The following is a 13,978-nucleotide window of genomic DNA, read 5'->3' on the forward strand; positions in this document are numbered from 1 at the left end:
TCCAAACTTGGCAACTTTAAGACTTGTGGACTTCAACTCCCAGAATTCTCCAGCCAGCTATAGCTGGCTGGAGAATTCTGGGAGTTGAAGTCCACAAGTCTTAAAGTTGCCAAGTTTGGGAAGCCCTGATCTAAACGGACGCAGGTAATCCTCGACTTACAACCACAAGGGAGGCCAAGATTTCCACTGTTAAACAAGGCAGCAGTAAGCAAATCACTCCCGATTATACGGCTTTTTTTTTTTTTTTGCCCTAGCGGTTAGTGAATCCCTGCAGCTGTTAAGTGATTCGAGTGGTCATTAAACAAATCCAACTTGCCCCATTGACTTTGTTGTCAGGAGCTGGAGGGGAAGGTTGCAAACAGTGGCAGTTAAATACATGCCACTTGCCACGCGATCACATGACGGGGGTAGGGAATGCTACGACAGTCATAAGTGTGAGGACCAGTCCTGAGTCACCTTTTTTTGCAGTGCCGTCGGGATGGACGCTAAATAAGTGGTTGTAACTCAAGGGCTACTTATACGTCTGCGCCCCAATCTCCTTTCCTATTCATACTGGATTCGCTGTCCTAGCTTACCCCAAGGAGTCCCGGGAAACCAAACGGCAGCCATCCAGAGCATGTCCCGTCCGCTCGAATTTCCCAGCGCCCCTGAGGAGACAGCGGTTCCCGCCCCCCCACCCCAGCTTGTGGGGGCTGCCCCAAACCTCTCCCTCAATTCGATGTTTACCCGGTGATACAGGTGCTGTAATAAACAGCGCTGCTCGCATCAGACAAGGCGGAGATGAGGCTGTTGTCCTCACAGCTCCGCGGAGTCACTTTGGACATGGAAACGTGGTAGGCGAAGCCCGAAGGATCCGGACGAGTCCTGCTCATATTCAAATACTGGTCGAACTCGTTGCGGTCCACTTCTGTCCACAGCTCGTTGGGGTTCAAGTGCTCCACGCCATCCAGCTGGTGCGATTCAGGAGGAGGGGAGAGCTGGCCCAGGTGGGCCGACAGCCCGTTGGCGGCTCCCGCGGCGCACATCTGGTTGTAGTACATCCCAGACGGGTGAGGAGTCCTCATGGCTTCGGCCAGGTGGGAGGGCGGGTTGGGGGGGTACCCCATGACCATGTTCCTCCCCAGGTTTTTTTCTGGGGAAAACTCCATCGGCGGCGGCGGAGGAGGAGGAGGAGGTGGGTGGTACCCGCGAAAGGACATGACATTGCAGTCATCCTGCATGTGAGGCGGGAAAAAGGCAGGCTCCGCCTGTTCTAGGACATCCAGAGGGGACATCTCTGGGGTCGGGAGGCCGTAGTTCTCCATCTCCGACCCCATGGAGCGCAGTTCCCGGAAGTGGTTCAGTGGCGGAGGCTGGGAGTGGCTGATGCCACTGGAGGCCCCGCGGTGGCCCATGGAGAAATTCTCGCCGCAGGGCTGTGGCAGGTTGTGGAGAAGGATGCTCGGTTCCATCCTCTTGATTTTCTTGGCCTGCTTCTTCCGGCGGGGACGGTACTTGTAGTTGGGGTGGTCCTGCAGGTGCTGGATCCTGAGCATCTCGGCCTCCTCCACGAAGGGGCGCTTGTCAGTGGTGCTCAGGGCTTTCCACGCCTGGCCTGGGGAGGTCCGAAAGAGAAAAAGAGAGGGCACGATAAGACACAGGACGGACGGTCGCAGGAATCGGATAGGTCCACTTTAATGAAAAGAAGGACTCGGGGTGGCATGATTGCAGTCTTTGGGGCTGCCCCAAAGAAGAGGGAGTCAATCTATTCTGCAAAAGCACCTGAAGGCAGGACAAGAAGCAACGGGTGGAAACTAATCAAGGAGAGAAGCAACCTAGAACTAAGGAGGAATTTCCTGACAGTTAATAGTAGAACAATTAACCATTGGAACTACTTACCTCCAGAAGCTGTGGATGTTCCAACACTGGAGGTTTTCAAGAAGAGATTTTGGACAACCGTTTGTCCTAAATGGTATCGGGTTTCCTGCTTGTGCAGGGGGTTGGACTAGAAGACCTCCAGGTTCCCTTTCAACTCTTTTAGTCTGTTATGTAGGGTTGGAAAAGACCTTGGAGGTCTTTGAATCTAATACACTCAACTGCTCAACAGAAGACAGCGTACAATTCTGGGCAAAAGGCTGTGCAGTCTCTTCTTCAAAACCTCTGATGTTGGAGCACCGACAATTCCTGAAGGCAAGGTATTCTAATGATTGATTGTTGTCAATGTCAGGAAATTTCTCCTTCGTTCCAGACTGGTTCTCCCCTGCGTTTGTTGATTAGACCCTTCCAACTCTCTCATTCTATTATTCTGAAGATGGTGCGGTGTCAGGGGTTTTCGGTTCAATGTGTGGAGTGTGAAGCACCAGTGTTTGTGTTTATTTTCATGGTCATGATGTGGCACAGAAGATGGTGTTTGATTTCAAATAAAATAAAATAAACTAAAACTAAACTAAACTAAACTAAAGCTGCTGCTGTCGCACCAACGGCCAACCCTTCCAAGGCTTTCACAGAAAAAAACTGACAAGATCGCTCACACGTGACTGAGGCATGCGAAGATCCTGACCAAAATATATATGTATATAATCCATACAGGTTAGTCCTCAATTTACGACAGCCGTCGGGAGTAGAATTTCCATTGCTAAGTGAGGCGGTTGTGGAAGTAAATTAAGGCCAGGTTTATGACCTTTGTTTTGGCCACGATTGTTAAGCAAATCACTGCAAGTTGTTAAAGAGAATCATGATGTTGTGAAGCAAATCTTGTTGACTTTGCTTGTTGGAAGCCGGCTGGGAAGGTGGAAAATGACATATACACACACACTCACACGATCTTAAGACCTGCAAAATGTTGTGAATACAAACCGGGTTGCCAAGTGCCTGAAATTTTGATCGTGTGACCTGATTCTGTTGTCACCTGCTCAAACCCCGACTCCTTTACACTCAAACTAACCTCTAGTGACCTCACCCCATTCCTAAGAGGTCTGTAAGGGGCGTGCATAAGCGCACAACCGTGCCTACCGTCTCTGTCCTATTGTCCCCAATTATTAGTTCCTATTTCTTGTATTTAAACTTATGTTTATTCTTGCTTCTGTAAGCTTTACAATAATAATATTTTATTTTTATTTTTTGTTTTAAATATGGTTTTTACATTGTGTCAGCTGCCTCGTGTCGCCAGGGGCGAATAGGCGGCAGTATAAATCAAACAAATAAATAAATAAAAATAAACAGGAAGGCTGCACTAGTTGTAAGTACGAGGAAGCAGCTGTTAAGTCGCTTTTGTCAGCGCTGTGGTAACTTCGAATGGACGTTAAATGCTGGTTAAGTCGAGGACGATCTGCGTATCGCTTTGGGAAGGAGTTTAAAGGACTAAGTCTCGGCAGGGAGGGGTAAAAGGTTGAGGTGGGTGTCCCTAAAATCATGATCAAGTAAAGATGTCGAGACTCTAGAAAGGGTGCAGAGAAGAGCAACCAAGATGATTAGGGGATTGGAGGCTGAAACATATCAAGAACGGTTGCAGGAACTGGCTATGTCTTATGAAAAGAAGGACTAGGGGAGACAGGATAGCAATCTTCCCATATTTGAGGGGCTGCCCCAAAGAAGAGGGAGTCAAGCTATTCTCCAAAGCACCTGACAGTAGGACAAGAAGCAATGGGTGGAAACTAATCAAGAAGAGAAGTAATCTAGAACAGACAGAACGATGAATCAGTGGAACAATTTGCCTCCAGAAGTTGTAAATGCTCCAACACTGGAAGTTTTTAAGAAGAGATTGGATAAACATTTGTCTGAAGTGGTATAGGGTTTCCTGCCTAAGCAGGGGGTTGGACTAGAAGACCTCCAAGGTCCCTTTCAACTCTGCTATTCTATTCTATTCTATTCTATTCTATTCTTTAAGAAAAGTCATGATGGTAGCTGCAACCATGGGGGACAAAACCATTAGAAAAAACATTTGCAACACATTTGCGATGCATACCAAAAAGGGGACAAGGCTACAACAGAGCAGGGGCGATAACCATCTCAGCAATTTTTTTGTGGGGGTCCCTGTGTCCCCTCCGCAGGGACCCCCAAATCCTGATGCAGACCTCCGAAGAATTTCCACGCTCGGTTAAGATTTTTACATCAGGGTCTAGTAGACCCAGGTGTCCTAGACTTACAATGGTTCATTTAGCGGCCATTCAAAGTGACAATGGCACTGGGGGAAAAAAGGGGCTGGTGAGCATTTTTCACACTTAACGACTGTCGCAGCCTCGCCGTGATCCAAATTCGGGCGCTTGGCAACTGGTTCATATTTATGACGGTGGCAGTGTCCCGGGGTCATGCCATGAGGTTTTGCGACCTACTGACAAGCAAAGTCAAAGGGAGAAGCCAGATTCACTTCACAGGCGCGTCAATAACTTAACCACTGCAGTCATTCATTTAACAACGGTGGCAAGGAAGGTCGTAAACTGTGGCAAAACTCACTTAACACATGTTTCGCTTAGCTACAGAAATTCGGGGAGTCCATTGTGGTCCGTAAGTCCAGGATTACCCGACATAATAGCAAAATGATAATTTGGGGAGAATCTTAGCAGCTAATAAGGTTAGGATCCCACCGATATTTTTAACAGATTGCAATCCGGTTCTAATTAAATGCACAATTAACTAATTGTGATTCCTGAGCATCTCCAACTAAATCTCTCTCTCTCTCTCTCTTTAAGGTATGATAATATTTCGAATGTAGGTGTGGAGGTGTCTTTTAAACTAAGGCCCATTTGCTAGTTTCCCAATAAGGATGCATAAAGAGAGGCAGTTTGGTCTAGCAGTTAAGGCACCAGGAGAGAAACAAGGCGACCATGAGTTCTAATCCCATCTTCAGTATAAAAGCTGGCTGGATAACTTTGAGTGCCAATCACCTGGAGACAGTGAGTTCTTGTCCTATCTTAGGCACAAAAGCTGGCTCGATGACTTTGGGTCTATCGCCAGGAGAGTGTGAGTTCTAGTCTCGCTTTATACATGCAAGCCAGTTGGGTGACTTTGGGCCAATTGCCAGGAGACAGTGAGTTCTAGTTCTGCCTTAGGCAAGTGAGCTGGCTGGGTGACTTTGGGTCGGTCATTTTTTTCTCAACCCAATCCATCTCAAGGGTTGTTATTGTGGAGAAAATAGGAATAGGAAGTTGTGTCTGCTGTCTTGAGTTATTTGTAAAAAATAATAAAGATAGGGGGGAATTAAATTAAATTAAAAAAAGAAAACATGGTGTCCTTATTCCATCATCCTAAATATTGCATTCAAAAAAATGTATGCTTGTTTCACGCAACCGTAACTTGTGAAGTCCGTGACAGGGTTGGCAAACTGGTTTTTTTTAAAGGTGTACAACTTCCAAATTGTGACTCACTACATCAAAGGGTGCGTTGTTTAGGGAACATTTTCCAGAAACTGTGAGATTGCAATTTGGACATTTTTCAAACCCTATAAAGTGAGCCAAGTTCCACTTTAAAGAGAGAGAGAAAGAAAGAGAGGGGGAAAAAAATAACATACTTTACAGCGAGTTAATTTCACTACAATCCCATCAAGCATTTAAAGAACAAGAAATGGCTCGGAGACAATAAACATTGGAGCGTAAAAATATTTCTTTTTTTAAAAAGCTCTTAAATTCATTTTCCATATTGTCTTGCTTAATACCGAAAGCCAAATTACGTTGTCTAAAGTGGCTACAATGCAGATTTGGTTTAGAAATAGCGCCTTCCCACAATCGGTTCCATAAAGAGAAAGTGAAGAAAAGGGATTAAAACATGGATAAAATTATCTATCACATGGGGAATGGAGAATATGTGCACCCCAGATTGTCCAATAAGACCGAATCATGGGAGATTTTGCGCGCTTTTCACACTGAGATATTGAACTGTGAAACTCATGGCCACAAGATAGTTAACAGCCTAACAACCTGGAAGAAGTAAAACCCAGGAGGATCCAGCTATCAATAATTACTAATCATTTTGGTGATCTTTCTATGATTGCCTGCAGTCTCAAAAAGACACTTTAAGGGCAGGAAAAGAAAAAAAAATAGATCTAAACATATATATAATGATCCCCTTTCCTTTGAAAAAAATCATTTTCCAGAACAGGAAGAAAAAAAATAGCTCTATTTTTGTTTGAAAGTGCAAATATAGTCCATTTGTTTAAGATTGGGAGAAATGATACCCAACCCAGAATGGGGCACATAAATCGATAACTAATAGAATTGTTGATATCCAGGCAGTATCAATATTTAATAAATTATAGTTCGTCACTCAGTCAACCAGATGTTTAGATTGGATTTGGGCTTTTTATCCATCCGAGTCCTGCCCAAGGACTGGGGATAGGTAGATGTTGTTGTTTGAGGGTGTTAAATTATTATGATATACTTTATTCATTAAACATGAAACTCAAGTCAACTGAACATTCAAAAATGCATCACAAATACCATTGACTGGTGCTAATGGTTGCTGCAGGTTGCTGCCAGTGTCCTAGGTATCAACTAAGTACCTTCTTAAGATGTACAATATTATTATTATTATTATTATTATTATTATTATTATTATTATTATTATTATTATTATTATTATTATACATACAACTAGGATTACGTTAAATAGTCTCAAACAATAAAGAATTTAATACTGTGTTAACTCACACTATGCTTAACTTGGCGAGCTAAAGACCTCTTTATTTATGCAACATACAAAGCTTGATTAGAGTTAACCTCACCACGTATTTCCCTGCTGTGGTTTAGCGTGTTATATGAAATCTGCCTGCTTGGTTAGTTTATGATCCAATATGCTGTGTGAACACACCAAGTTAAGAGCGTTGTGTAAACACAGCAATTGTTTTGCCTCCAGATACAGAACACTACTGACCACCAAAGGTAGTCTGCCATAAATGCCGTTTTCCTTCGAGACACGAATGCTTGAGTACTGATGGTGTTACTTAGTTCGGTAATGAAACGTCTGGGAAGAAACCAAGTCAAGTCACCTAAGGACCCGTTTTCTCCGCACAAAATCTCCTTGTTGCTGCCTGTTGCTTATTAAGCATCAACTACTTGGCAGTTGTTTCCAGTTTATTTGTTTAAATGGTGGATTCTGGAATTTCAATTAAAATAGACCTCAGAGGTTTAAAATCTCTTTTGTCCGGTCTCAGTTGATAAGTGTCAGAGGGTGGTCTAGAATAGATGACCTTCGTGTGTGTGTGTGTGTGTGTGTGTGTGTGTGTGTGTGTGTTCTTTCTAGCTTTTCGATTCTGTGATCCTACGAACACACTTAAATAAAAGTGGATGAAATCAGCCCAAGTTTTTTCTCCTTTGGACAGTACAAAAACTTTTTAAGACTTGCGGACTTCAACTCCCGGAATCTCTAAGCTAGCCATCCGCTCACCTTCATTTCATAAGCCCCCCTCCCCTTCTTCTCAATTTTGGACCGAGATTGCCCCCTCCCAAATTCCTCCATTCTTGGGATCCCACCAATGTTGGTTAGCAAGCAAAGCTTAGGTCAGGGGTCTCCAAACTTGGCCACTTTAAGACTTTTGTAGACTTCCACAAGTCTTAAAGTGGCCAAGTTTGGAGACCTCTGGCTTAGACTAGACCGAGGGATTCCGAAGACCATAACTTGGACCACAGAGTCAGACTGGCTGAGAGCACTTCAGAGCTCATGCTTCCCCCTCCCCCACTCCTCCTGATGCGAATCTGGTGGCTGGGAGTTCCACAGGACTTGGTTACAAGAAGTTAAGAGACTCCCGAAAGCAAAGTGAGCTCTGTGTGTATGTATGTGTGTGTGTCTGTGTGTGTGTGTGTGTGAGAGAGAGAGAGAGAGAGAGGTGGGGGGAAGTTGGAAGAAGAGATCAGATGTGTGATCTGTGTGTGTGTGAGCCCCAGTATCTGTGTCTAGTGTGTGTGTGTGCATCAAAAGGACAGCGGGAAGCAGAGTCCTGTGCGTGTGTCTGTGTGTGTGTGTGTGTGTGTGTGTGTGCCACGGAGGTGAGTGTGGGGGGGAGGTAGGGAGCCCAATGTGTGCTCGCACACGGTGTGCCTGGACGTGTATCAATGCCTGTGTGCCAAGAGGACAGTGGGAAGACCGTCAACGCTGTCCCGCATGTGTATGTGTGTGTGTGTGTCTATCAGTGCGTGTGTGCCAAGAGGGTAGCAGAAAGAGTACCCTTGAACCCATCCTGTGGGTGTGTGGGTGTGTGTCACGGGGGGGGGGGGAAACAGTGGGGAGTCCCATCTCTCTCTGTGTATGCGCGTGTGTGTATCAATGCGTGTGTTCCAAGAAGGGCAGCCGGAAGAGTGACTGTGGGTGTGCGTGCTTGTTTGTATGTCACAGGAGGAGTGGGGAGTCAGGTCTGTGTGTGTGTAACAAGCGGGGAGTGGATGGAAGAAGACCCCCCTCCCGCGTGACACACACACACACACACACACACACACACACACACACACACACACAGGGATGGGGGTGGAAAGTGGGGAGTCCGGTCGTTAGGGGTGTGTGTGTGTGTGTGTGTGTATGTGTGTGTGTGTAACAAGCGGAGAGTGGACAGAAGACACCCCCCCCCCCCGCCGTGTCTCTCTCTCTCTCTCACACACACACACACACACACACACACACACACAGGGGCACGGGGGTGGAAAGTGGGGAGTCCGGTCTGTAGGTAGGTGTGTGTGTGTGTGTGTGTGTGTGTGTGCGCGCGCGTAACAATTGGGGAGTGGGTGGGTGGAAAGTGGGGAGTCTGGTCTGTGGGTGTAGGTGTCCCTGCGTGCCCGTGTAACAAGCAGGGACTGGGAAGAGGACACACACGCACCCACGCCATCCCACGCGCGCGCGTGTGTGCGTGCGTGCTTCTGTGTCACGCGGGGTGGGGGGGGTTGGAGTGGGGGGGTCCGCTCACTCTGTGTGCGTTTGTGCGCGTATCCCTGCGCGTGTGCCAAGAAGGCAGCGGGGAGAGGAGGACCCTCGACGCCCTCCCGTGAGTGTGTGCGTGTGCGCGTGTGCGTGTGTCACGGGTGGGAGGGGGAGCAGCGGCCAGGGGACCCCTTACCGAGCATCTTGCTGAGCACGGCGTTGTGCAGGTCCGGGTTCTGCTGGGCCAGCCGCTTCCTCTCGTCCTTGGCCCAGACCATGAAGGCGTTCATCGGGCGACGGATGCGCGAATCCTCGCCGTTGCCGTTGCCTCCGCTGCTGCTTTTGCCCGGGACGCCTCCGTAGCCATAGCCGGCCGAAGCGGCGTCGGGGCTGGGAACCGGGCTGGGCGCTGCCGCCGAGGAAGAGGAAGAGGAGGAAGAGGAGGAGGACGAAGCCAAGTGGGCGCCTCTGGGTTGAGCCGCCGCCGCCGCGGCGCCGGGACAGTATCCGAAGCCGGGATCGGGGCTGGGGGATCGGCTGGAGGAGGAGGCGACGACGGCGGGCCGGGGGTGGCGAGGCGGCGGGGGTGGCGGCGGCGGGGCCGGGGCTGGGGCCGGGGCCGGGTAAGCGAGCCCTGGATCAGGCGCGGCGGGGGCGGCGGCAGTGGCGGGCGGCGGGGCGGCAGCGGCAGCCGCGACGACGGCTCCCCATGAAAAGTCGCCTCGGGCTTGCGGGATCTTCTCCTCTGCACAGAAAGGGGGCTCAGGTCTATTCATTCCAGCTGGACGGAGCTCTGGGGGTCGAGCGCTAGGCCGAGAAGGGAGAGACGGGAACCGGCGGGGCGGACGGGCGGCCCAAGCGGGGAGAAAGAAACCCAAACAGGACGGCCCGGGAGAGAAGCGAGCGAGCGAGCGAGCCGGGAGCTGCTGGGGCGATCGGAGGCGGACGGGAGGACGGGCGGGTGGGCGCGGTCCCTTCTCTGGGCGGCGGCGGCGGCGGCGGCTCTGTCCTCCGGCCGAAGGAGGACCAGCGGGCTGGAAGGATGCTCGCCGTCGAGGGGCCACATTATAAAGGCTTCGGGTGGCTGGAGGGGGGAGGAAGAGGGAGGAGAAACGGAGCTGGGGGGCGCAGGAGGGGAGGAGGAGGGGGTGGAGAGGGGGCGTCCGGGATTGGAAAACCGAACCCAGCGCTCGGCTCCGTTTCCTTTTGTTTTTTCCAAGGAAATAGGCGGGCCCGGGTGGGAAACGGCTTCTCTTCCTCGAGCCCCCCCTCCCGCTCCCCCCCCCGCCCCTTCCTTGGCGGCTGTAGCGGCGGCAGAAGCGGCTCCAATCCGCTTGGAACGAGCGAGCGCGGGAGGGACCGCGGGGGGGGGGGAGGGCAAACAGCCTGCGAGGTCGCCTGGACGCGATCAGGGGACGGCGGCTGGGGTGGGTGGGTGGGTGGGGGCTTGCTTTGAGGAGGGCGAGGGAGGGGCAAAGTTTTCCTTCCCTCCTACCTGTCTACTTACCTACTTAGTTCTTACTTCTCCTCTCTTTCCTTCCTTCCACGTCAAAATCAGTTTCTTTCTTTCTTTCTTTCTTTCTTTCTTTCTTTCTTTCTTTCTTTCTTTCTTTCTTTCTTTCTTTCCTTCCTTCCTTCCTTCCTTCCTTCCTTCCTTCCTTCCTTCGTTCCTTTCTTTCTTTCTTCCTTTCCTTTCCTTTCCTTTCCTTTCCTTTCCTTTCCTTTCCTTTCCTTTCTCCTTCCTTCCTTCTTTCCTACCTAACTACCTACTTACCTACCTTCTCCCTTTCTTCCCTTCCTTTTTTGCTTCCTTCCTTCCACATCAAAATCACCTACCTTCCTTCCTTCTTTCTTTCTTTCTTTCTTTCTTTCTTTCTTTCTTTCTTTCTTTCTTTCTTTCTTTCTTTCTTTCTTTCTTTCTTTCTTTCTTTCTTTCTTTCTCCTTCCTCCCTCCCTCTCTCCCTCCCTTCCTTACTTCCTTCCATCCATCCATCATCTTTCTTTCTTCTTTTTTTTTTCTGACTGCCAACATTTTTAAAGCAAGTTTTAATATCCCTTTCCTTCCAGAAGCTCCACTTTCTTCTTCCGAAACCTAAAGAATCTGATCTTTTTCAGAGGCTGCCTTGCAGTGGCATTGCTGGGAACGCTTTTTTGAAAGGGGATGTTTGCTCTGGGCATGGGCTTGGATTCGAAGCCCTTAAGGGAGAAAGAAGGAAAAAGGAAAGGGAAGGGAAGGGAAGGAAAGGAAAGGAAAGGAAAGGAAGGAAGGAAGGAAGGAAGGAAGGAAAGGAAAGGAAGGAAGGAAGGAAGGAAAGGAAAGGAAAGAAGGAAAGGAAAGGAAAGGAAAGGAAAGGAAAGGAAAGGAAAGGAAAGGAAAGGAAAGGAAAGGAAAAGAAGGAAAGGACAGAAAAGAAGGAAAGGAAAGGAAGGGAAGTTAAGAAAAGGAAAGTTAAGAAAGGAAAGGAAAGAGGAGGAAAGGAAGAAAAGCGGGAGGGTAGGTCCCAGTTTGCACATGAGGGGAGGAGTGATATGAAAATACTGTTTCCCGTGTGGAAGATTTTGTGGGTGGTAAACTAGGGGAGTTGATTTGCCACAAGATTGTGATGATCACAGACTTGCAGTGTCTGCCAGAGGCGGCTGCAGATATTCATGGAGGGCTCTTAGTCCTGGAGGTTCAACATTTCCTCTAGGTTGGGGACACCTTGTTTTTAACACTGGAGGTTTTTTAAGAAAAGATTGGTCAACTGTTTGTCTGAAATGATATAGATCAATGGCTGCAAACCGGTCGGCCGGGGACCACTGGTAGAAAGCCCGTCAGAAAATTTTGGTGGTCCGCAGAGAAATGTCCATCCCCCCCGCAAAGCAATTAATCCAGGCTACGTGGGAACCCAAGGCTGCACTGCTCACATGGCCTGCGGGAACACAAGGCTTGCGTCCCTTCCATTGCAAACAACACGAGGTAGTGAGCGGAGGTGGGAAAGGGTGGAGGGGGGAATTTGCCCCACTCACCCTACACACCTGGCCTGGCCACGGAGGGGCGTGTGTGCTTTCCGCTTGTTTGTTCTTCTTCTTCTGGCTGCATCCAAGGAAAGCAGCAAAAGTCTTTCTGCCCCCCAAACTCCGCCAGAAATGAGTCTTTGGGACCCTGCAAGGCCTCCTGCTCCAAAAGGCTGCGCCACGAAAGACTCATTTCTGGCGGAGTTTGGGGGAGAGAAAGAAAGACTTCTGCGGCTTCTGCTGCTTTTCTTGCATGAAGCCAAAAGTCTCTCTCTCTCTCTCTCCCCCTGAGAACGGAGCTGGAGACGGTATCCTGCGATCCCAAATAAAGAATAATCGATCGGTAGGAAAACAGGGCGGGGAATTTCCCTGCAGGCTCTTTGAGTTTTTTTTCCCAAGTATAGATCTCCCTCTTGAGCAGGGGGTTGGACTAGAAGACCTCCCAAGGTCCCTCTGTTACTCTGTTCTGTTCTGAACAGGTATCAGGTTGCGACTGATGGGAGAACCAAAATACTGAACCGAGGCAGCCCTTGGCCCATCTACCTGTCAGTCAGTCTCTAAACCCAGGGCCCCTCAAAGTTGGCAACTTGAAGACTTGTGGACTTCAACTCCCAGAATTCCTAACATGACCGGAGGAGGAATTCTGGGAGTTGAAGTCCACCAATCTTAAAGCTGTCAAGTGTGAAGGCTGCTGCTCTAAAGTCCGTATGGGGCATTCTTGTTTTAGGCTGTTGATCTTCAAGAACCCTTGAAACTTCCTCGCCAGCATTCAGCACAAGATAAGCAGGGATTAACCCCAGACAAACGAGCAGTAAACATCAGCCGAATCCAGGACCTACCCAGGAGAATGCTACACCCTCATCAATATGGGCAGGGCAAGCTGCTCTACACAGGTTATCCTCGACTTACAGCACTTCATTTAGTGACCATTCCAAGTTACAACAGCGCTGGAAAAAGTGACTTAGGACCGTTTTTCACACTTAGGACGGCTGCAGCACCCCTCATGGTCACCTGATCTCAAAATCCCAAGGATTGGCGACTGGCGTGTATTTACAATGGCAGCGCCCCAAGATCCTGTGATCTCTTTCGGCGACCTACCTACAAGCAAATTCAATGGGGGAAGCCAGATTCACTTAATAGCTGGGTTACTCACGGAATAACTCCTACGATTCACTTAACAACTCTTCCAAGGAAAGTCGTAAAATGGGGTAAAACTCACTGGAGAAATGTTTCACTTAGCAACATAAATGTTGAGCTCAATTGTCGTAAATAGAGGCAGGGAGGACACCTGTAGGCACCTGTACTGCTCCCTACCTGTAGGCAGGGAGCACATGCCACTGCCTCCTAGCACTGATGATGTCACCTAGTTGGGTAATGAAACGTCTGCAAGAAAACAACCCAGCTCAGAGACAGCAAAGGACCCCACTGTCATTCTCCTCCTCCTCCTCCTCCTCCTCCTCCTCCCCCTCCTCCTCCTCCTCCTCCTTTTCTCTGCAACCCCGCTTCCCTTCTAGCACTGATAATGTCACCTATTTGGGTAATGAAACGTCTGCAAGAAAACAACCCAGCCCAGAGAGCACCCAGGACTCCAAAGTCCCCTGTGGTTGTCGTTGTTAAGTGAATCACGGCAGTTGTTAAGTTAGCAGCACGGTTGTTGAGTGAATCCGTCTTCCCCGTTGACTTTCCTTGTCAGAAGGCCGCGAAAGGGGATCACAAGACCCTCCGGGACACCGCAACGGTCATAAATGTGAACCAGTTGCCAGACGTGATCGTAGGGAGGCTTCAGCGGCCGTAAGTGTGAAAAATAGTCACATGCCTGTTTTAGTGCAGCTGTAACTTGGAACAGTCACTCAATGAGTGGTTGTAAGCCCAGGGTTACCGCTACGTGTTGGCACAAGCGAGGCATGGTTCGGGTTAACCTTGGTTAGGTGGCAGGTGGCTTTGCCTGGGTTACAAACCCAGAGAATGTGTAGGGCAGGAATTGGGTCTGTGAACACAGCCACTAGTGATTTGGATCCAGCCTTTTCATTGCCCAGAAGATCATGGGTTGCCCTCTCCCCTCTTTGGAAGAGCTTTATAGCTCCCGCTGCCTTAAGAAAGTTCAAAACATTCTCAAAAACCATCTCATCCTGGGCACCCTTTTTTTGAACTATTACCATCTGGC

The 13,978-nt window shown here is 49.0% G+C and overlaps 1 protein-coding gene across 1 annotated transcript; it reads right to left on the reverse strand.

Moving 5' to 3' along the window:
• Window positions 1–267: 267 nt before the first annotated feature.
• Window positions 268–9,895, reverse strand: SOX18 (SRY-box transcription factor 18). Its single transcript, XM_087928837.1, has 2 exons — window positions 9,014–9,895; window positions 268–1,594 (listed from the first exon to the last, which is right to left on the reverse strand). Exons 1-2 carry the CDS (start codon window positions 9,591–9,593, stop codon window positions 723–725), a joined length of 1,452 nt encoding a protein of 483 aa, XP_087784963.1. The 5' UTR covers window positions 9,594–9,895; the 3' UTR covers window positions 268–722.
• Window positions 9,896–13,978: the final 4,083 nt, after the last annotated feature.

Source organism: Pseudonaja textilis, chromosome 3, assembly GCF_049901715.1.
Source record: "Pseudonaja textilis isolate UNSWEBS1 chromosome 3, rPseTex1.2, whole genome shotgun sequence".
Lineage (NCBI taxonomy): Eukaryota > Metazoa > Chordata > Lepidosauria > Squamata > Elapidae > Pseudonaja > Pseudonaja textilis.

Coding starts and splice junctions, on each gene's coding strand:
- SOX18 (XM_087928837.1), bottom strand. CDS start 9,593: ATGAATAGACCTGAGCCCCCTTTCTGTGCAGAGGAGAAGATCCCGCAA. Junction 1,595..9,013: donor CGTGCTCAGCAAGATGCTCG/GTAAGGGGTCCC, acceptor GGACCTCCCCAG/GCCAGGCGTGGAAAGCCCTG.